This window comes from Pleurodeles waltl, chromosome 11 (assembly GCF_031143425.1).
Source record: "Pleurodeles waltl isolate 20211129_DDA chromosome 11, aPleWal1.hap1.20221129, whole genome shotgun sequence".
NCBI lineage: Eukaryota > Metazoa > Chordata > Amphibia > Caudata > Salamandridae > Pleurodeles > Pleurodeles waltl.
This window is the reverse complement of record NC_090450.1, coordinates 490,077,171-490,100,501: the sequence shown is the minus strand read 5'-3', so window position 1 is coordinate 490,100,501 and position 23,331 is coordinate 490,077,171. Positions and strand designations below refer to the sequence as shown.

Sequence of the window (23,331 nt, the reverse complement as noted above, 5' to 3'; positions counted from 1 at the left end):
TCCAGTCTTTGCCCTCTCTAAGGCAGAAGCAGCAACTGCAGGCCAACCCAGCAGAGCACACACAGCAAAGGGGCAGTACTCCTCCTCCAGCTCTTCAGCTCTTCTCCTTGGAAGAGGTTGCTTTTGATCCAGAAATATTCTAAAAGTCTGGGGTTTTGGGTCCACTACTCGTACTCATTTTTGAGTTTGAAGTAGGCAATCGTCAAAGGAAAGTCTCTGTTGTTCACAAGATCCTGCCTTGCCCAGACCTGGCCCCAGACACACTCCAGGGGGCTGGAGACTGCATTGTGTGAGGACAGGCACAGCCCTTTTAGGTGCAAGTGTCAGCTCCTGCTTTACACTTTAGCCTAGCAAGACTTATCAGTATAAGCAGGACACATCTCTGCTTTGTATCACTGTCTAGAGCAGTGGTCTCCAAACTTTTAATGCCGCGCATCCCTAATTGAAAAAAAAAAATCATTGGGCCCCACACAGAATTTTTCACAATTATTTTATAAAGATGGCAATGTTTAAATATGCCCAGACGTATTTAAACATTGCAGTTAAATACTGTTACCCTTTTAAAAGTGCAATAACATGTTTCTGCTTAAAACAAAACCCCACTGTTATCTGTGTAATGCTTCTTTTGGCCGGAGCCTGGTGTCCCCCGCAATCACTTGAACCCCCCCTAGGGAGGCTTGCCCCCCAGTTTGAAGACCTCTGGTCTAGAGGGAATTAACAAACAGCCCAACTGTCAGTCTGACCCAGACGTGGATTCCGCAGGGATGTAGAGGCACAGAATGATTAAGCAAGAAAATACCCACTTTCTAAAAGTGGCATTTTCAAATAGAAAATCTAAAAACCAACTCCACCAAAAGATGTATTTTTAAATTGTGAGTTCAGGGACCCCAAACTCTATATCTACCGCTGCTCCCAATGGGAAACTATACTTAACATATATTTAAAGGAAGTCCCCTTGTTAACTTATGGGAGAGATAGGCCTTGCAATAGTGAAAAACGAATTTGTCAGCATTTCACTATCAGGGCTTGCAAAACATACCAGTACATGTCCTACCTTTTAAATACACTACACCCTGCCCATGGGGCTGCCTAGGGGCTACCTTAGGGGTGACTTACATGTAAAAGCAAAGGTTTGGGCCTGGCAAGAGGTACACTTGCCAAGTTGAACTGGCAGTGCCAAACCACACACACAGACCCTGCAGTGGCAGGTCTGAGACATGTTTATAGGGTCTACTCTTGTGGGAGGCACAATCAGTGCTTCAGGCCCACTACTAGCATTTGATTTACAGGCCCTGGGCACCTCTAGGGCACTTTACTAGGGACCTACTAGTAAATCAGATATGCAAATCATGGATAAGCCAATCACCAATACAATTTAGACAGAGAGCATATGCACTTTAGCACTGGTTAGCAGTGGTAAAGTGGCCAGAGTCCTAAAGCCAACACAAACTGGTCAGAAAAAATAGGAGGAAGGAGGCAAAAAGTGTGGGGATGACCATGCAGAAAAGGGCCAGGCCCAACATCCGGTACTTCAGCAATACTGAGAGTCAATGGTGACCTGTCTAAATGCTAAGTGTGGAAGTAATATGAAGGTATCTGCGAAGTGGTGCCTCTTCAATATTTGGGACACACCTGATCTTAAAAGTATGGATCGGCTCTGGATGACACTGGGGTTGATTGTGGCTTAATGCAACACACAGCACATGTGTGGAGGCACCACTCCTGACTGATTGGAAGGGTAATACGGATTGGTGCATGCTGGTGGAAAGGGGGGTTTATGAAAGCAAAGGATGTGTAAATAAATGCTCTGAGATATGGGGAAAGTGGAACGTATATGGGGCGAACCGCGTGCCCCAGCTGTAGGAACCAGTGATGCTTTCATGTTGGGGGCACCCAGACTTTGATGTTGCCCCTTGACTGGCAGGACGGGGCGGAGAAGCTAATTGATCCCTAGAGACAAGTGTGGACTTACTGCAATATGTCCTTGCTTTGCTGCAATGTGTGTTATTCACTGTTATTGTATCGATATTTGTTTTATTTTTAATAAACAAGATTTAAAAAAAAAAACTCCTTTGGGAATATCTTTGAAATGCTAACAGGAATATTCTTCAGAAAGCTGGGCCACGTAGAAACCTTATTAACCTTGTACATTGTACTTCATTTTTTTTTTTTAACACGTTTTTGGAAAAGCACAAAAATTGACAAAATATATTTTTTGTGGCTCCCTGTTAAGAAGCAGGGAATTCTAGTGAGAGACTCCACATCTAAGATAGTTAGGTGCAGCTAACGGTAAATATGAATAGATCACCAAAGTATACAGTGTGGCTGAGATAACTAAAAAAAAACGTTTAAGTTAAAATAGGTGACCAAAAGCAGAGACCGTGAAAACGTTTACATATCAAGATTGGTTACTGGCCTTTCGCACACCTATGTATAATTATGTATACTTTGATGATAAGCCTTTGACCTTCGCCTTGTCAAATTTAGCTCTTGCTTGGGACAGATAATGTAGAGAGCTATTGGGTGGAAGTTCTAAACTCGAAGGAAATAACTGTGTGAATACCCTAGTGGACACCTCACATCTTGTAATACTGATTCTTATCTTTTATTATAAGTTATAGCGTGGACGGATTTTGCCAGACAAGTTAGCGCCCCTAGTGGGCAACAGGTAAGTTAACTAATGGTTAACTTACCATCATTGCTCTCTCAACCCGCTTGCTGCCACCTAGGTTTCATGACATCTGTGTGAATTGCCTGTTCACATACTACATGTTGAGCGATGGAATTTTTGTGTTTCAAGTGCTTAAGACATATGTAAACAATTTCTCCTGGTACGCACCGGCTGCTAGGCTCGGCGGAGCCGTAAATCTTTGAGACAAGAACTGGGGGATGTAGTGATATTGGTGGCGAGAGTGGTGTTTGGAAGTTTGCTTGTCAGGGTTGGGAAGCGATAATTAGTGGAAGGGGGGATGGATAGTTATGGTTATGCATAGTGAGGTCAGGAGAACATTTGGATGTTTGGCGTTAGTGCCAGACATTGTATTGATTTTGGGAATGCATCTGTCTCAATAAAGCGGCCTTTGGCCCACTAATGGGAGTCCGTGGTTATTGGATGAGCTGTCGCGCCCGATACAGCAGTGGTGCTGTTATTTTCGACACAGCCTTCGCTAGTTTCAAACTTAGCTGAAATAATCCTCTTGCAAAATCAAAAGCTCATGCTTTAGGAGGCAGCATGAACGTTTCAGCTCTGCACTGGAAACGTCTAATTCAGAACTGTTCCATCTTGGAGAAACTGAACTAATGACAGCAGATTTTACAGTGAGGTAATAGCACTGTAAAATATGCTGTCATTTTACATAGAGTTTACCACCGACATGCTGCTTTGTAGTGCTTTAAATAACAGGAGTTGCAGTTTTCTAAATCCGTGTTGTTCATTTTAGTGACTGAGTAAGGATAATGTGTGAATGACTCCCCCAGAATTCGACCTCGTGCCACAAAGGTTCCACGCTCAGGTCTGCAGCACGGCTCAACTCTCTGAGCTGTTTCCCGCTACTAGCAGCCGTTTATGTGCTTTCATGTCCCTCCACATCGTGAAGTATTTATTGGGAAAGCCTGTTTTTTAGTTCTTTATAGTTGTATCATGTGAACTTGTTCACAATGCATATATTCACATGAATAATTTCTTTCACTAGAAATTTACAGGTGCTTTGATGAAAAGCTGCATATATAGTAACTGGAGTGAAAAACTCGGTGGAATATTAAAAGGCAAAAAAACCTCTACGTTCTGTAGCTGTTTACAGGGGAGATGTACTTCTTTTAATTGTGCCAGTGCCACTGACCCTTATTAACAGTTCATGCACTTTGATGTGATATGTAACTTGCAGTCTTGCAGGTGACAACTCCCACCAACGTACCTTGACTCTTTTTGCAGTTGTTCCCTGCACTGCCAAAAGACCCACTTGAATGGTGCATTCATCCAGGTCACAACATTAGTCTCAGCCATCTGTAATCACACTGTGCACACTCCATTCACAGGTAGCCTGGGTGCTGGTGGGGGCTAATTCCTCAGTACTCCCATCAGTACTGATTGGTAAGATAGGGTCATATCATACCCACACCATTCTTGCTGTTCTTGCTGGTGGGAAATCATTAATCATCGTGGGTATGAAGAAGCCAGAGCCCTCCTCGGAGAAGAAATGGGCCAGGGCTACTGCTCTTTTGCTAATTTAGGCTGTTGCTTTCTTGTGAATGGACTCCTGGGCAGCTATCAAACTGTGCATGATGTTCATGACTATGGCCATAGCCGTCCTCTGCTTTTGCCTGTGTTACTGTGGCCAAAGAGGCAGAATGATGCTGCCAACTAGTTAGAAAGACAGTTCATCTTCATTTGGTGTTATTTGGACAAGTTAATACCACGGTTGTATTCATCCAAGGTAACCAGAAGATCTCCCAAACTGAATAACTAGCAAGGTAGTTACTTGACCATACCCATAGAGGCCATGATATAATAATGGAGATTTGGCTTCTCATATGAGCATATGTACAGCAAGGTGACTTGTTGTCATTGTGACAGTGTAGTATATAAAGAGGTCTCACCCCTTTTATAAGGTATCAAAACACATCTACCAGTTAGATGGGAATGTCTCCTAGCGCACCGAAGGATAAGTATTCCTGGACTTTAGGGGAAACAAGTGTTCAATCAGGAATTTTGGCTTTTCTTCCGTCCACTTCTACATTTCCCCCCTCCAAAATCACGATCATTTGGTTTAAATGGGACAGCTGGTTATGTAAAGGACCTTACTGCATTGCAAACAGCAGAGCTAGGTCTGGCCTAGGATCACTGTTCTGCTGCAGGTTATTTGCCATGGACAAGAGTGCAAAAAGATTTCTGCATGATCATTACTTTCCATCTGGCCAGTTGCCATTTCCAACAGGGAGGTTCGAAAGCAGCTAGTTAGTGCTGATCTTTACCTTCCTCTGCAAGTGTATTGAATTTACACATAACCTGATAACATGCATTATAAATGTCCACATTTGTTATGTAAGATTTTGGGCTAGTAGGAATGTGGTAGGTGGACATCTTACCTCTTCAATAAACACAGTCTGGTTAGTTCACAACTCAGTTGAATGTGAGTCTCTTCTTAACCATTGATAGCTATGACACAGGAATCAGGCAGTTTCCTAGAGAAATGTGTGCGAAGTTCATGGAGTATTAAAGAACCTCAAAGTTGAAGACAAAACAGAATAACATTAGTTTTCCTGTTTTGAAAGATCAAGAAACATTGAAGAAGGAAAAAGACACAGGCATTTGTAGAAGTCTTAAGGCAAAATGTTAAAATTGCAGTCGCAACAATGGAGAAGACACTCTATGTACATTAACCAAACATTATCAATAGAGCCCACGCTAGTGATCATTTTTGAGTTATGAAAACAAGCGTACACTCAAATCCACCATTGTTGGGCACCCTAACTTTGATACACCTGGCTTACGCTGACAATATAGTTCTACTTAGCCATACATGAGTGGGTCTGCAGCGGCTATGCTCAGAACTTGCAGAATATGCCAAAAGAAATAAATTATAGATTAATATGACTAAAACCAAAACTGTGTATTTCCAGAGCCAATTAGGTCCATCCTTTTGAATTACGCTTGGAGGCACTAGTCTGGAGGAAGTCAAAAGCTATAACTCTTTTGGGCTGATCAGTGATAAGGAAATCATCTTTAATGAGCACAAAGAGTATGTCATGAAGGAAGGTAACACACTTGTTGATGGACTGGAGAAGGGGGTGGTCGGGTGTGCTTGGTTAGAACAGTCGTTCTACGAAGCATGGGGTTGTCAGCGGAAGCACGACAAAATCTGGTGCCATTGGTGGGAGTGCCAAGGACTGAGTGCGGGACAGTAATATTATGTGGTTGCCGATTAAAATGCTTCTTATCATATTATGCCTTGAGGTGAAAGAACTTGACCTAGCATTACTAAATTTAAAAATAAAAAAAAATTGGTTATTAAAAAAATGACAGGCACATCCGTGGGTTGGTGATAGAACTCTTAAATAGTTACACTCGAGAGAGACTGGGAATCCTGATATTTTCTGGAGGACTGCAAACCCTTTGGCGGCTTTTAGGACTGTGTGGGCTATGATAAGTCCTGAAAGCATCAATGGCCTTATTCCGAGAACAGTGCCCTGCCAGTATCTGACAGCTAAGCGGCTGCTTGCTCCCCTCACTCAAAGTAGCACCTTTAACACATAGCTTTTTCTTCGCACTGAAGCAGCTAGCGAGATGTAGAATGGTTCTACCCCACATTGTTTCATCTGGTGGTTCTTGAGTAGAGGAGAAGGAAGCACATGGTCTCCCAGCCTTCAGTGGCATACAGAGCAGTTGGTATAGTCATGAGTGGATAAGCTCTGCAGATCCAGGGCCATAGTTCGTCAGCTCATGTTGCCTGTTGCTGCTCATGAATGTATAAAGAGAGCGGGTCGAATTTGAGGGTAGTTGTGACATTACTCCCTTTTCAGACTGATGTAGCCTGGACATCAGTATTGTGACAGTGTTAATGTTTGATGCCTGGATAGCAAAAATGTGTTAGACTGATTCCAGGCTAGTCTGAATTCTAGGTGTAAATAATATTTATGGATTCCTATGAGCAGACTACTGCTAGTTTACAGCAGTTTCCTTGCTTGAATCTGTCTGCACCTTAGCCTACCTCCATTTATGAACTGCTTAGGGACTGGTTCACATAGGGAATCTGTGGAAATGAATTATAAAAAGCCTAGTTGCACATCCTCAGTGAAGTTCTATCTGATGGGAATTCATGTTTTTGCAGTTTCTGCATAATTTCCTCCTTGCCCTCTCTAAGGGTGTCAGTCTGTTTCTTTCTGTTTTTTTATTACTTTTGCTTTATTTTGTATCTGTCCTTCTCTCCTGTAGAACATGGTATAAATTAGAAAATGTTGGAAGAATTGACGTTACTTGCTCTCATGATGCCTGTATTGGGGTGCAAGATGTCACGAATCGTGTAATATCCCAGATCCGTAGCTGAAGTCAGGAAGTGCCACTGGTACCGATCCCACCCATATCACTATCACCACTCCTTCATTGCACCAAAGTGGATGCTGACACTAGTGAATATGTACCTGACCCGCTGGTGTGCACCTAACTTAAATGTGTAGGGTCAGATATGGCAGTTCTTGTGCTAACCACCGGCTTTTCCTTTAGGCACAGATCCAATTTGTAATTTTTTGCATCTTAAGTGCATGCATGCTCTGCACAAAAGTGCAGCACATATATGCTTCAATCCCATTGTGAATCAGCCAAGAATGAGCTCACTAATCTGCAGTTTGCAGCCAAAATGAATGTACTAGTTTTTTCAAAAGGATATCCTGGCCTCACTTAAACTAGATGTATAGGAAACATTAAGGTTTATAAGAGACAAATGTGTGACCGCAGTGACGGAAGGCACTCTGGGGATCTCTCGAAGTTGGAGTACAGGCTACAGGAAACAGTGGTATTGAGATTCATCATTGTTAGGATCAGACATCACCCAGATATGTTGTATTTTTAGACACGTTTGTGCTGGCTTGCTGTGGCCTTTGGATCATCCTGGTGTACATCCTTAGCTTGGTTTAGTTGTAAGAAAGGCTCTGCATAAACATTTTGACTTACTACATTCAATTTACTTAAATGAAAACAGAATAAAACGACAGTGTTGGTCAAAGTAAAGCTGAAAAAGCAATGAACATGAAATATCTGCTGCATTTTTAGATAGTTACAATGTGCAATGACTGAGTCCTCATATCAAATCACATTTTGAGAACACTTAACTAGAAATAATTTTATGTGTTCCGGGAATGAAGAAAATATGTCATAATGTCGGTCTCGGGCAGCCAGGATTTTCACAGATTAGGAGAAGCAGATGAAAGAGCTTGTTTGGACATTTGTACACACCTCAGCCCTGGGTTTTCTACACTATAGAGATCTTTTCATGAGGGGAAGTTTTGGAGACGTAACGTCATTGTCCGATAGAGCATCAGTGCCATTGTAATTTTTATTTATGGCAATCAGCGCAATTTAAACTTAATTGTATGGTGCAAGGGAAGCCAACAAAAGTGAACAAATAAGGGCGATGTTGTCAAATGTACATGTACCTAATGTTAGATGTTTACCTGAACAGAAGAGCATGTCCAATGCTTGGTCTTTTACCGATTAAGGTGGGCATGAAATCAGACAGTAAAAAGAGTATTATCCATCCTCGAAACCTAAACTGCAGTAATTGTAAGTAAGGTATGAGATTAAAAGTGAAGTCAGTTTCGGACAGAATAAACCGTGAAAGCAGGAACAGAGATGACACCAGGCAAGAAAGTGGTTACAACCATGACTGAATCTGAAGACTCGAGGATGATGATGACGTGATCAAAAGGAATTCAGTCTTCTTAGTGTTTGAGCTCGAGGAGTAAAGAGCCATCCAGTTTTGGATGGCAACGAAATTTATCTTAGTGCTATTTCATTTACAGCTGTGTGCTCTCTGTGCACACTTCTGAATTAAATGATGGATTTTTTTAGATGTTCTCATTTCTAGGACTGGAAGTAGAAAGGATTGCAAACTGTTTCTAGCCTTATATCTAAAGCTGACTTCGGTAATGGCTTCACTGAAGGCCTGGTATCTAATGCATGACTTGGTTTGAAACTGAAGACTTATATATCGCACTCCCAGATCCTTTTTTGTTGTTCAAAGATTTCACTTCGAACCATGCTTTCACCATCTGCACAGAAGTAACTTCCCAGTGTGTGTAGGAAGCACTAGTTACTTTGTTTACCACACTCAGAAATAATTCATACTTGCTCAAGTAGAATCCATACTGAAGTGCTTTCTGTAGACATTTATTATTGATTCATTTATTTATGCTCTAGATGGATTGCTGCTCATAAGACTAGGCAGCTCTTACTCTTTCCTCATTCACCTTCATCAGTGTAGTTCAAGAAGGACCCATACAAATGTGGTTCTTATAGACATTTTTCTTCAATACATTTAACCCATATTTTAGCTAAAATATTGCCCATGAGACGAGGCGTATGTGTAACTTCCCTTAGATGGTTGGCATCGCTGGTTCCATGGCTTGCTTTTCAAGCACTACTTTTTTTCTTGTGTAAAGCACTCCATTATACTGCGTATGTTTTCGAGCCGTTTCCCTCCTGAATGTCCCTTTCCCCCGTAGTTCGTTTTGCTCACTATTACCAGACCGCTTCCCCAACTCGGATTGGTAACTAAAAGAAAAAAAAATGCACTGCTTCATTTTCTAGGTGCAAGCCTTCAAAATAACTCGGGCATCATTGTCAAAGTCAGTAGGTCACAAAGGCAAAGTCTGTTGGATTTGCCTGTGCTTGTTCACTATGGTAGCACAGGTATGAACAAAATTAAAAGTTTGAGAAAATTAGATACCTGTTAATCCAGAGATATCGTCGGTTGCGAATTTAATTTCTACTTTATTTCCAGAGTTGTTGAAATGCTTAAAATAATGTAAATGTTGAAATACAAATTTTAATTGGCAGTTTACATACAACATACAACTTGGTTGACCTTTCTGAAGCACGCCCAAGTTTTGTTTATTTGGTTGTTTTTTTTATAAGTGGGTCAACACAGGTAAAATGCTATTGGTGTTTGATTGCACACACATAAAGTTTAGATATACGTTTACATTTATGTGAAGGTTTTGAGGTTTACTGGCTCACACTGTGCTTATTTATCATTGACAAAATGGTACGTTTAATTGATTCGTAATGTTGTTCATGTTTTCTTATTACTTTTCTAGCACAAATTTGTTTTCTTTTTTTCAATTTTGCAGGACCACGAAGCTTATCTTATTAACGTTGAAGGGAAGGAATATGTTCTACGTCTGAAAAAGAACAAGTCAGTGATTACTACGTAGTGTGTTCTCAGGGTTTATTTTTTATGTATAGGCTTAAAATCAAAATATTGATTGTAAATTGTTTGATGCGTCCTTACATAAATAACATTTTCAAACGTAAACCTGTGTTTTTTTGTTATGTCTGTGAAATAGGATGGGGACATGGGAAGTAGCAGTTTAAATTTTAAAAAGGGAATATTGATTTATCAAATCATAAATTATTAGACATTGAATTTATATCAAAAGTTGCTAAAGGGGGCTCTGGAAGTGTGTGCTTTGACACACAAGTGCTACATTTGTACGTTTTCAGACTAATGAGGCCTCCCATCTTGTTTTAATACTACAATTGGATACGAAAGCAGGTGATTATTTAAGTTTAAAAAATTGGGATGCTGTTGTCTGAAATGAGGGTGATCTACTGCCAATGGCATTTGAGGGTATCCCTAAACATTGGTTGTGTAGTTTCAGGCAGATCATCAGATTGTAGAGTAGTAACTTTGCCCAGAGAACTTTTGGAGTACCTATTTTCACCCCAAAGGCCCTGTGCAACCAGGTGGGGTTGAGCGCCTGCTGAGGTTGGGAGCGTGGAGCATGGTCAGAGACTAATGGTGGTGCGCAGTCGGTGGTTGGGTGCAATTGACCGGTTTGGGAGCAGGGCCTAGGTGCTGTGCATGGCCAAATGCTGCACAGACGGGAGGAGTTGGGCACCTATGGGGAATCAGGTGCAGGGACTGCCTAAAGGCCAGGGCCTTCAGCCAAACCCTTCTTTGCACAGCCAAAGGTCACGCGTAGTGGGGCTGGGTGCCCACATGGGGTTAGGGTGCAGTGCTTGGCCAGAGGCATTGCACAGACTTGCTTATGCTCACCCCCTCGCGATGCACTGCTTATTACCCCACAAATTACAGCACTCAAGACTTCTTTGATAACATAATTGATAATATCAATGTAATATTTGCAGTAACGTTTTTGATTTAAAAAAAAAAAATGTGCATGGCGAGGACAAGAGTTATAGTTGCCTTTGGGCACGAGTTAAGGTTACTTGAGGTAACTCTAACTAGTACATTTCTATGGTGTTGTGTGTTCAATATGTGTCCTTAACTATAACATCCCTGTAATTTTTGTACATAAATTAATTAAATTTTTTATTTTTATTGTCGGGCACCCCCTAAACCTCCCTTGATTAATTACCCTTGCCATTTTTTCTATGTCTATGGGCTAGTGGATATATAGAGAATAGGAGGGGCCACATGTGTTGTATTTTTGAAGGGTCAAGGAAGAAGACCGTGATCGTTGAAACGCGTCGCCCTATTGTTTGTTAAATGGAATTATGGAGTGAATAAAGGCCAGTAATCTGCATCGAGTGCCAGCGTTTGAATTTCATGTGGAGTATATATATACATATATATATATATATATATATATATATATATATAACAGTGGGAGTTGATAACAAACAAGTGCCCACTCATACAAATTAATATTTACCGAAACCTAAATACCATGATGTCCAATGGGATTTTGATTTCAGCGGACGGTATATCAGTCACCGTTGTGACGGAGTAACTTGTCTGCCAAGTTATAAATCAGGCCTATTAATGTTCGCAAACATTATGTTTAATTTAAAACATATATGCAGACATAAGGGAGCTCCTGTTGCTCCACTCTTTGGACTGCAGTATACTGCCACCAGCCAGGCTGGGTCGAAAAGGCTGAGTGGACTATCCTTTTTGGACAAAAGTTTGGAGAGATTAATTGGGATTTCCCATCTCAGAGGTGACCTTGAGGTGCCTAATTGGCAGTTTGGGGATTTCTTCAGAATAGGGTCTCTTTGAACTATTTTCTAAACAAAAGGAATATAGAGATTCAGGGCCTGGGGAAATTGGATGGGCTCAGCAGTGCAGGGTTATTGGGCTTAAGTCCAAACACGGATATTTGCAGGTAAAAGGCCCTCATTGTACAGGGCAATGCTGATAAGAACTGCCTGTCATCTGGAATGAAGGCAAATTTATAATGCAGCAGTGACCCACCTCGGAAACGTATAATACTCATAAGCAACAAGATTACATTTGAGAATCAATAATTCTAAAGGGACAGTCTAGAGGATGCATAGTCGAAGAGTCTCATCAGTGTAGACACTCATGTTATTTGATTTTGGCAAACAGGAAACAAGCGCATGCATTTCTAGAACCCCGCCTCCGCTCCCAGGTAAAACATGGTCTTGATTGTGAGAGCATATCCTCCAAGATTGGAGCAGGAGTTCTTACTAAAAAATGTTTTACATGCTAGAGCCAGTGTTTTGTGATCACGCTGGTTGCTGTTTTTTATAGTGCTAGTCAATCATGACTGTGTTTTAGGCTGGAGCTGAAAGTGCTATCTTGAGATCTTGGAATAACGTGAACATTGTTTATTCTTTTCATCATTCAGTGTTGCTAGTCCTCTTTTTAATAAACTGCTTGGAACTTTATCATGATTGTTTCCATGCATTTCTTATGAATGACATACGGCCAGCTACCCAAAGACATACTGGCAACTGAAAAACAGTTAGTGAGAGTGGTAATGTGGACAATGATTTCAATTAATACATGCTTAATCACCCTTGTGGGGCACTATAGACTGTAATAACTTAGAAATAATTAGTGTTTTTTTTCTTTCAGAGAATTTTTATCTAAGGATTTTGTTGTATATACCTATAGCGAAAATGGGACTCTGCTTACTGATCGCCCAGCAGTAAAGGTTGGTTTCTGATTTGTCTACACATATTTTAAAACATGTTTGACCGCTACAGGAACTACTGGAGCGTATTGTTATATCCTCATGCAGCATAACATGCCTTTGATTATTTGTCCTCTGTCCAGCAGCCCACATTAATATGCATTAGACTGGTTTTTTCCTTGTACAGTACACAATCAATCAATCAATCAGGGAATTTGTAGAGCGCACTTCTCACCCGTGAGGGTCTCAAGGCGCAGGGGTGGGACTGCTACTGCTCGAACAGCCAAGTCTTGAGGACTCTCCCGAAGGTAAGGAGGTCCTTGGTCTGACGCAAGTGGGTGGGAAGAGAGTTCCACGTCTTGGCGGCGAGGTGCTGTGGAAGATATATGTTAGTTAGCACACAGGTTGAATCTTTGCTATTTATATAATGGGTCAAGTTCTGGAGTCAAAGAAGAGCTTTTTGTTTGAATAGGCTGAATGCAGAGTGTTGGCAATTCTGCCAATGGGACATTTCTTCCATTGGTAAATGTTGTTCATAACCAAAATGACTAGCCAGTATTAATTGTGGACAGTGGCATTCTACAAACACTACCTCCTGCTTAATCCCTTTCGTGATGGATTTCTTGAGGTAGAATGGCTTGATTCTAGAACCTGTACAGTCCTCACTTTAATCCCCTTCACCCCCAATGAACCTAACTTTTGATCAGGACACTCATGTAGGACCCTTCACCCTGAACAAAGCTCTTGTAGAGATTCATATATGATCACAATCTATTCCTTTTATTCTAAAGTAGGCCATTACTTGAATCGTCAGTCAAACAGCAGTGACATCTTGGAAACATGTTGAACGTGGATCAGCTATACATTTAGAGAATCTAAAGTTAACCTGGACTGTCTGATGTTCATTATCTCTCTGGGTTGGTATGTGACTTACGCCCTCATTATGAGTGGCTCTGTGAATTAACTGGATTACCCTCACCCCCAGAAATACCAAGGTTTGGGGTACTGGTAAAGCTGGGATTGGGGAAAATCAGGCTATTAAATGTTGGACCCTATGCATACAATAAGAAATGAGAAATTACCAGAGGAATCAGTAATTTAGGGTATGCCCTCACCCCCACCCCCTAATTTCAAGGCCATTTGTGGATTGAAGGCACATAGTAGCAGGAGCAGTTGCAAGCGTAGTTCAGCAGGATGAGTAAATATATTGTGCACTAGTTGAAAAGCAACACTGCTTGCTTGGTACAGAACCAAGGTTTTGGGATCTTACAATTCCATCTAGCATCCTCAGACCTACTTGCAGCATTTGATTACACCCAATAATCCATAATTATGTCCCATCAATACTGCACACTATCTGGCTCTTCACCACTGAAAGCTTCAAGTGTGCCCTGGGACTTTGATCAAGAAAGAGGGGTGGTGCCTCTATTCAATCCGAGGCTTCAGGTCACTGCCAGATGAAAGGAGTTGGTACACTTGGAATCAGTTTAGTGAACGAAAGAAGAAGTTCTTTGGGGCCTTCGAAGACCGGGCTCTGCTGGGCCATTTACATTTTGATACACATCAGAGTTAACACTGCTGATGTAATTAATTCACCTCAGGGGTGCACATAGAGACCTTGAGTGTGGACATCATAGCTGCACATCTAGCATCTTAGTAGTGAAGGACACTCAAACAGCTATACCTTCCCACTCATTGACCGTTTCGTTCGGCCCATCATTTTATTGGCGATCAAAAATCAGTTTTCACTTTCTTGCAACTCAAGCATTTATTGAGGGGATGATTTGCTGAATTCCAAAGAGCTGTTGGTCCCTGTGACCATATTGCCATGATTCAGGTAGGCATCTAGGCTCCACACTTATCTGGACTGGTCCACCTGCCAGTCGAGGCCCTTTCGGACTCAGCTGCAAGCTGTGTGTTCCTTACTTCTCCCGCATTTGGGTCCTCTCGCTCTCAAATTTCCTGCCTCACACACGTTTTGCCTGCTATTTGCCTTTGCGCCTTTTACTCTAATTTCTCACTAATTTTGCCTTTTGTTGCCTTTTTGCTCTCATTTCTTGACTCTCTTGCCTTTTGTCTGCCTTCCTCTTCCCCCCCGGCTGCCCCCACTGCCTTTTCCACTCCCCCCCCCAACCCCTTCCTCGCTCCTTACCTGCTTTTCTGCACGCTTCTCCTACCTCTTCTCCTCTGCTAGCCCCACCCATCTCACCCCATGCCCCTCCCACCTCCCAGGATCTACTTAATGGAGGTTGCATAGTGGGCACACCAAAGGCAAACATGTCCTCGCCTAGTGCCAGAAACCCTAGTTCTACTCCCCTCACAACCCCCTAGCTTCTCTGCTGTTGAACTCTGTGCTACAACAGCACCCCACCACACCATAACATAGACCTCACACCACGCCACAACAGCACTCCACCACCAGCTCACATACATCCTCTTCAACGCACACTCTCTGTGAAAACACGCTTCTGTGCTTTGGGACCTCATTTCCGCCCTAGCACCAAAAGTCATCTTCCTCACTGAGACCTGGCTCAACTCTTCATCTAATCCACCCCAACATCGACACAGCAGTACCTGAGGGATACAAGATCACGCACAGGAACCAACAAACCCAGAGAAGGAATTTCCATCATCTACAAAGAGACCATCCAATGAACCACCACTACGGATACCACCCTCTCTGACCATTATAAACCTCAACTTCAGATTCCAAATCTAGGATGTAATTCTAACCCATCCCTTGGTTGTGACTTGAGGCCCAACAAACCTCCGAGGGGTAGTGGCATAACTGGCCATCAAAACATGAGGCAGACCCCATCAATATCCTATCTCAAAAGACATATCAAGACCACTAGAAACAACACTTTAAAATATTATATATTTAAGATGAACGTTTCTAAAATCCCGCAAGGTTCAAGGAAAACACAAGAATAATTAATTAACAAAGCGAATCATTGGCTCCGAAAGGTCAGGGATGGTAGATATAAGAGAGTATATATATTAGACATTGATATGTTCAACAGCTGACACTTATCACAGTATTCCATTGAGCTGAACCTAGCAAGCCGCAAGCTTGTTGAAGGGCTGATAGCGCTGGAATATAGATTCAGGCCCCTTATAGAATCACATATAAGACTCAAGGTGAATGACCCATTTTTACATACCATTCCACATAGTCCTCACACTTTGAATCCTCCAACTTACCATCAGTTGTCTCCCCTCCCAGCTGGTCATGAGGGCAATCTATCTGAAATTGACTACTGTCAGAAAACCAGTCTGAAGTTGTTAGATCCTTTCAGTTGAAAAATACACCCTTAGATAGGCTACCTATGTCAAAGCACTCATGTAAAGATTACTCTGGAACATCTATCTATGCTGCTGATTTAGCAGTGACTGATGTGAGGAAGAGCTCTAACTTACCAGATCATGCATAGGCGAACCAGACCCAGATTGACACTTGTCTTCTCTTGGAATTTAGCGGGGTTAGAGCTAAGTTAGAGGATCCCGATTGGGATGCCTTTGTAGGTCAACATCATGTTGCAGGAAACATGGGTGTTGGGGCTACTGTTGAGATCAGAATACATTACATTTGCTACTAATACAGTACCATCATCTGTAGGAAGACCCTCAGGCGGTTTGCTAATTTGGCTTAGGATTGACCTGTTCCCTAAAATAAAGAGAATTCCTCCAGAGTGAAGAGATTCACTGGATATAGCTATTCCAATAGGCATTTCTGCGGCAGGCAGATTGCCATCATAAATCTTTATATTCCCTCTGTCCAGGTAAATCTTCTTTCAGATACAGTGGCACAACATGATTGACCCTGTACACTACAGTCACCTCAAAATCATTTCAGGCGACTGTAATACATAAATGCCAGCGGGCCTCACTCCTGTGGACCAGATGGAACCAATACATGTGTCCAGGGTAATGTCCACTTGGGTTGCCACCTCGTGGTTAAGCATTCTAGAGTCGCAGGCCAAATTGTCGATTTGATAGTGGGCCATCGCCTGAAGGTTGTGGATGGCCATACTCAGTCTCACCTTTCAGCCGATCCAACCTTTAACAGAGGCTTGTGTACTAGTCATATTGATTATATCTTTTTGGATAGATTACTATTGCCATGTTTAATTGATATGGAGTTAATATCCAGAAACAATAGTGATCATGAAGTGCTGAACACCCATTTTTCTGCTAGACCCTTCTCAAAGTAAGCATACTACACAATATCACCAAAAGCATGGTTGAAACCTGCAATAATAGAAAGAATGTGACATTGGCAGCAATAGCAGATAATGCTACAGCCAAGCTTCAAATGTACAATCTTTTTGAGGCGACAATGCCCCCCCTAAAATAAATTGACATGAGCATGATAAACTTTGTGAACCATCACTGATAGGGCTGCCGAAATATCTCTTTACCACAGAGGGGTGGAGGGGTCAGTGGCCAGTCAGTCTCCCTGGACGTGAATGTAGGCATGGTAAAACATTACTAATGGAAGCTGCTGACAAAGGTGAATTTAAGCTTATGACTCCACATGAGCCCCTCTGTCTCTGGCTCAATATTTTGTAGGCTGGATGTAAATAAAACATATTTAGCGTTCATCATCTGAGATTTCATGGAAAACAAACAGGTTTTTCTTGAACTTTGTACATGTATGACCCACTGTTGTTTCTGAGTGAGAGGAAATAAAAAGCAGATTAGAGGGTACTTAAGTAAACATGATACTTAAATGTGACTTGTATACTTTGCAATTTTCACAGGTTGGCAGACTTTCAAAATACAATATTGTCATCAGCCATAATACAATTTTTTACTTAAACTGTTTTTTGTTTTCTTCCACAGTTAATAGATTTATGTTAGGGATATGTAAGCTCAAGTTAATCCATATGTTTTAGTACACTGTGGAGCATGGGTAAGGTTCATTTCCTGAAAACATACTACTAATATATGTATATATCAAGTAAGATTGTTCTAAATATACCCTCATTGGCAAAAACATGCTGTACATTGATAGCTTTTACAGTTCTGAAACCTCCAGGTACGTTTTTGCACTTTTTTATTTATATATTATTAGTACTGGGAAATTAAAGTTATCAGTTTGCACATCTGTAAGTGTTGATGTTATTTTTAAATGAACAGGTGTGACTTGAAACGTTTTCAGGAATGTCTGAGGATTAGTTTGTGTTGTAACAGCAGAGCAAGATTACAGCTGATTAAGTACACCTATTGTCAGCTTTGCAGTATACCCATTTTGGTTTGTCAAAAAGTGGTTTCTGCATTGTCTCTTTAAGTACAGTTTTATTTAGGATGGAGCAGTTCAGTGTCCCCTTACAGCTCAGATCCTTTATTTCCATAGTTATCAGGGATTGAGAAGTGTTTTTCAAAGAAGCCCCTCTAGCATGAAGATTATACACATGGACATAACCAGAGAAGAATCTGGCAGTTGCAGGTCCATACTGAGTTTGCATCAAGGCTCAATTCTTTGAAATTACATGAGGAGCATGTCATAATGCTGGCTGTCCTCAGTGGGATCACAATTGTCATAGCTGTCCATCATAAATTGCATTTTACTATTCAGAAAACTATTTTGATAGTGGAACGTGCGTAGAAGGACTTTATCCCAAATAAACCAGAAGATGTGATATTTATGAAGATGTTACATTTTCACGTGTTGCATTATGTAGATTTTTTGAGCCTGACTTATCAACCTTAAGGGTATCCAGGCACTGAGTAGGGTTGGGCTGAGGAGGAAAGGGGTCATGCCTGTTTCATCTGGAAGAGCCAAGTCTTGAGGTTTCTTCAGAAGTCCATGAGGAAGGTGGGGTTTGGGAAGTGAGCACAAGCAAGGACACTTCAGATAGGACCACCTTCAGGACCTTCCTCAACCTCTACCAATGGCTACTGAGAGAGTCAGAGGAAAACCCAGCCGACCTCATCAAGTCCAGTTCCAACCATAGCAAAGAGCTCTTCAGCATTGTCAGAGAGCTTGCCAACCCCACAGCCACAGAAAACAGCATCCACCCCTCCCAAGAACTATGTGGAATACTTGCCGACTTCTTCCACATCAAAGTCAACACCATATATAAGAACTTTGAACCTGAACCCTAGCCCTCAGACTTACTTCACCTTCACACACTCACTGAAATCAACACAGAACACTGACTTACCGTTTGGGACCAGCTCAGCCCCAGGACACCACTACCATCATGAACTCTGTTCACTCAGGAGCCCCCATGGACCCCTGCCCACATCATATTTTCAACCTTGGAAGCCGCAGGGTCAGCAGAGAGCTCACCACCCTCTTCAACTCCTCACTTGCCATGGCCACCTTTCCTGAAGACTAGAAACATGCAGAAGTCAAACTACTCCTCAAGACATCATCTACCAACCAGAGTGAACTCAAAAACTACTGCCCCATCTCCCTTTTCCTGCCAAAGTCCTGGAAAAAGCCATCAACCGACAACTCATGAAAAATCTAAACAAGAACCTTCTCCTAGATGCCTCACAGTCTGGATTCTCTGCCAACCATGGCACTGAGACTGCCATGATCGCAGCCCTCAATGACATCAGAGCCCTCCCCAACCAGGGAGAAACTGCTGCTCTGATTCTCCTCAACCTTTCAGCAGCCTTTGACACCGCATCTCATTTCACCCTGGTCAGAAGACTGCATCACATTGGTATCCAAGTAAAGGATACAGGCAGTTTTTTTTTTTCATCTGAGCAGCAAAGTTGCTCATGTATTTGGTGAAGTTTGCTTTGGCAGTGCTGTTTGAGTTGCTAAGGGAGAAGGTGAGCTGTGTGTCGTCGGCCCAGGATTCTTCGTTGATGCTGTGGACTCTGATCATGTCCACAAGTGTTGTTGTGTAGGTATTAAAGAATGTTGGGCTGAGCGACGATCCTTGAGGGTCTCTGTAAATGAGATTCTTGGATTCTGAGGTGTAGATGGGAAGTCTAACTCATTCAGTTCCATCTGTGAGTAAGGAGGATATCCACGTGGGGGACGGTCCTCAGATACCAAAGTGATGAAACTTTCTGAGTGAGTTGCGGCAGACTATATTGAAAGCTGCAGAGAGAACGTTGGAATGTTTATGGATTGCAAAAGTCTCAACCACTTGCGGTTTGTTGGCTTGTATTCCTGTCCATTGTCGCTTTTTGCCCACTGCCATTCCAGACAGGAGCAGCCATATGCAAATCTGCCTTGGTTCTTCTCCAAAGGGAACAGCCCAGCCTGAACTGCCTCTGTGAATGGCAGCACAAGTAACCCCAGTCGGCTTCAGCTTTGTTACATCACAGATTCTCTTTTTTGCCGACTGCACCATTCCATATAGAGAGTCCTGGAGAGATAACAGCAGTCTGGGCTGAACTGCTAGTTCATGTCCTTTATGGACAGGATACAAGTACCTGATGTCTGTCTTGTTGGCCCTTGTCAGTATTGTGCCGCCTGAATCCCATGGCACAATGAGCACGTCTGGACATACATATCACACATAGGCCATCACAATTGTATTCACATTCAAAGGAAAAATGGCCTGACAGCTTCGACTGGAATTTTCCTGGTGGCGCATCACCAAGTCTGCTTTACGTAAGTTCGGATCCTGTCTGAAGTGGCTTGGGGATGAAAATGAACTTAATTGCAGTGACCTAGACTTCAGCAAGCATTCCACCAACCTTTATATTTTGCTGACTGCAGCAATCTATGGCCAGGCGTCTGCCCTGTGCTCTCTCGACCACACCATTTTGGATGCAGAGTAGGTCAAAATTGATGGACTGGAATCCAACCCTAGTGATTGCCAGTGACTGAGACTATTGCAAGCATTTCATTTATCACCTTTGTTTTTCTCTGATGTATAGTAATGGGTTAGGGTAGCTATGATTGTGTTGCCTCAGTAGGGGCCAGGTCATATTGTTATGCGTAATTGAATACCATGCCAGTGCTCAAAGTAAATGTTGAAAACTCTCATTAGAAGAGTCACTGAGAGAGATAATGCTTTTGGCTTTTGATAACAAGATAACCTCCTTGTGTATTACCCACTAATCCTATTTTGGAGAAAGATATCCCACTTGATATGCTCAAAACCTATATTTCTAATGAGATGTACTAGAGCAATGAGTTATTTTCTCCTTAAAACATGTTATTAGACCCACTATTGATGGGCTTCTTTGTATATTTCTACTAGTGTGCAAACCATCTCCCTAATGGTTCTAACTGGATAAGTAATGTATGCCTAGGGCCTCTTCATGAAATAGTTTTCTAATTTTAAAAATACTTTGTGGAGCCTACCACAAAATGTTTCGTTCTCTAAAGAAACAACCCTGTTTTGAGTCAGTTGTCTGGTTTTCATATTTTTGAGGAGTTCTGTTTTCTACTTGTATTCCCTATACCTTAACCTTTTTTTGGCAGAAGAAATTATTGATAATTATCATCAGAGATGGTTTATTGCTTAGCATATGTATTGCAGCATGGAAAATATAAGATCTTGAGATTTTTTTGCATCGATGTGGCTGTATAAAACAAAGATTTGAAGTTGCTAAATGAAGTGATTTTGCCCGGAAATGCATTTCCTTAATTGGCAGTCAGAAAGGTAAAGATGAAAAGAACATTTATACATGCCACGTGATAGGGATAGGCGGTGTCACGGTGTGGAGGTAGTTTTATTGTGTTTCTGAAAAAGGTGAAAATGAGGGAAAACACAATCTGGGTGGCAACGTAAAATAAGAATGTATTTACGCTAGGAAAGCCAGCATTGATACAAGGGTCAGTCTTTCTATTTGCCTTACACACAGGTTGTGATGTACCAGTATTCTTGCAATGCAAAAAAAGCTTGGTTATGCCACCTCACATTATTAGCACAGCACAATATCTATGTCACGTCATACAGCAATGATAAAACCAGCCACACAAACATGAATAATGCAACACAAATGATGAATATTATTACACAAAGGTGCTATATGCCTAAAACGAAAAGCTAAACTTTTGACAAGTTCCTGTTGACAGGGAACCAAGCGCTTTAAAGCAAGACTATTCCCCAGATGGCACATTCGTGGGTCCGGGACACTCAGGAGCTCCCTTGTACCCAGGAAGCTAAAGGCAGGAACAGGACTCTGCAGTTCACTGATGAGGAGTTGGAAATACCAAGCACAGGGGTAGGCGGCGTGGCACTTCCAAAATTGCATCTGCAAAGGACGCTGCACCCTTGAATAACATAATGGCATCAGTATATGCAGTGGCATCCACCAAAACGACTGTTGCAGAAATTGAAAAAAGATGGTGCAACAAGAAGTACATCACAAAGGAACAGGAAGGTCACAGAAGCAACATGGGGTGAAGCTGACCCTCTGAAAGGATTCACCGCAAGAGAGAAAATGTATAGCACACACAGTTGCACCAGAATTGGTCAGTGGACGAGAACATACTTGCACAGCTGATTTGGGGTGTTGGAAATGGCCCTTTTTGCAAGGTTATCCCCAAACTTTTTGCCTCTGACCTGTTTTTGACTGTGTGCTGCATTTTGTTTTTCCTGGCTATAAGTCTCTGGGCACATTACCACTGCTGACCAGTACTAAAGCGCAAGTGCTCTCTGTCTAAATTGTATTGGTAATTGGTTTATCCATGATTGTCATATTTGATATACTAGTAAGTCCCTAGTATAGCGCACTAGATTTGTGCCCAGGGCCTGTATATAAAATGTTACTAGTGGGCCTGCAGCACCGATAATGAGTAGCCCTGCAAACATGTCTCAGACCTGCCACTGCAGTGTCTATATGTGCAGTTTAAACTTCCATTTTGACCTGGCAAGAGCACCCACTTCCCACGCCCAAACCTTCCCTTTTACTACATTTGTCACCACTAAGGTAGGTCCATGACAACCCCGTGAGCAAGGTGCAGTGTATTTAAAAAGTAGGACATTTACTGGTTTGTTTTACATGTCCTGATAGTGAAATACTGCTGAATTCAGTTTTCACTGTTACAGGGTCTATATCTTTAAAGGTTAACATTGGAATTGCCTAGAAATATCTTTTAAATATTACTTCCCATTGGGAGCAGGTAGAGATTTAGGGTTTGGGGTCTCTGAACTCACAATTTAAAAACGCATCCTTTGTTGTTTTTTAAACTGTAAGTTTGAAAATGCCACTTTTAGAAAGTCATACATGTCTGGGTCAGACTGGCAGTTGGGCTGTTTGTGAATTCACTCCACACAATCACACAAAGGGAGTTGAGGTGTGCCCTGTATATCCTGATGGGTCTCCCCAGGCTAGAGTGGTGGAAGGAACTGACACTTGCGTCTGAATAGGGCTGTGCCTGTCCTTACACAAAGCAGACCCCAACCCCTGTAGTGTGTCTGGGGCCAGGGCAGGAAAGGCATGGTTTTGTGCAGAACAGAGACTTTCCTTTGAAGTTCACCTACTAGGCAGAAATGAGTGTAAGTACTGGATCTCTGAGACCACAACTTTAGAACGCTTCTGGACTGAGGGCATTCTGCCAGGAAGAAGAACTGGATACTGAAGGGGGACTGCCACTCTGTCTGTTGTTTATTGTGCTGGCCTGCTGCTTTCTGGCCTGGAAATGAAAGGATTGGGCTTTGCTTTCTACATCCTACTTTCCAAGGTTCTTCAAGGTCTTGATCTGAACTTGCCTCCTCTTAAGAAGTCTCAGGGACATCAAAGACTTCACCTGCCAGTGCCTGGGCTTTTCTGCTGAGAATCCTG

The 23,331-nt window shown here is 42.1% G+C and overlaps 1 protein-coding gene across 2 annotated transcripts in view; it reads left to right on the top strand.

Moving 5' to 3' along the window:
* ADAM9 (ADAM metallopeptidase domain 9) overlaps positions 1 to 23,331 on the top strand; it is a 463,250-nt gene that overhangs the window by 158,642 nt on the left and 281,277 nt on the right. For both annotated transcript variants that reach the window (XM_069213868.1, XM_069213867.1), the window contains exons 3-4: positions 9,844 to 9,908; positions 12,561 to 12,639. In XM_069213868.1, coding sequence (XP_069069969.1) covers positions 9,844 to 9,908; positions 12,561 to 12,639 — 144 coding nt within the window. The remainder of the gene's footprint in view (positions 1 to 9,843; positions 9,909 to 12,560; positions 12,640 to 23,331) is intronic.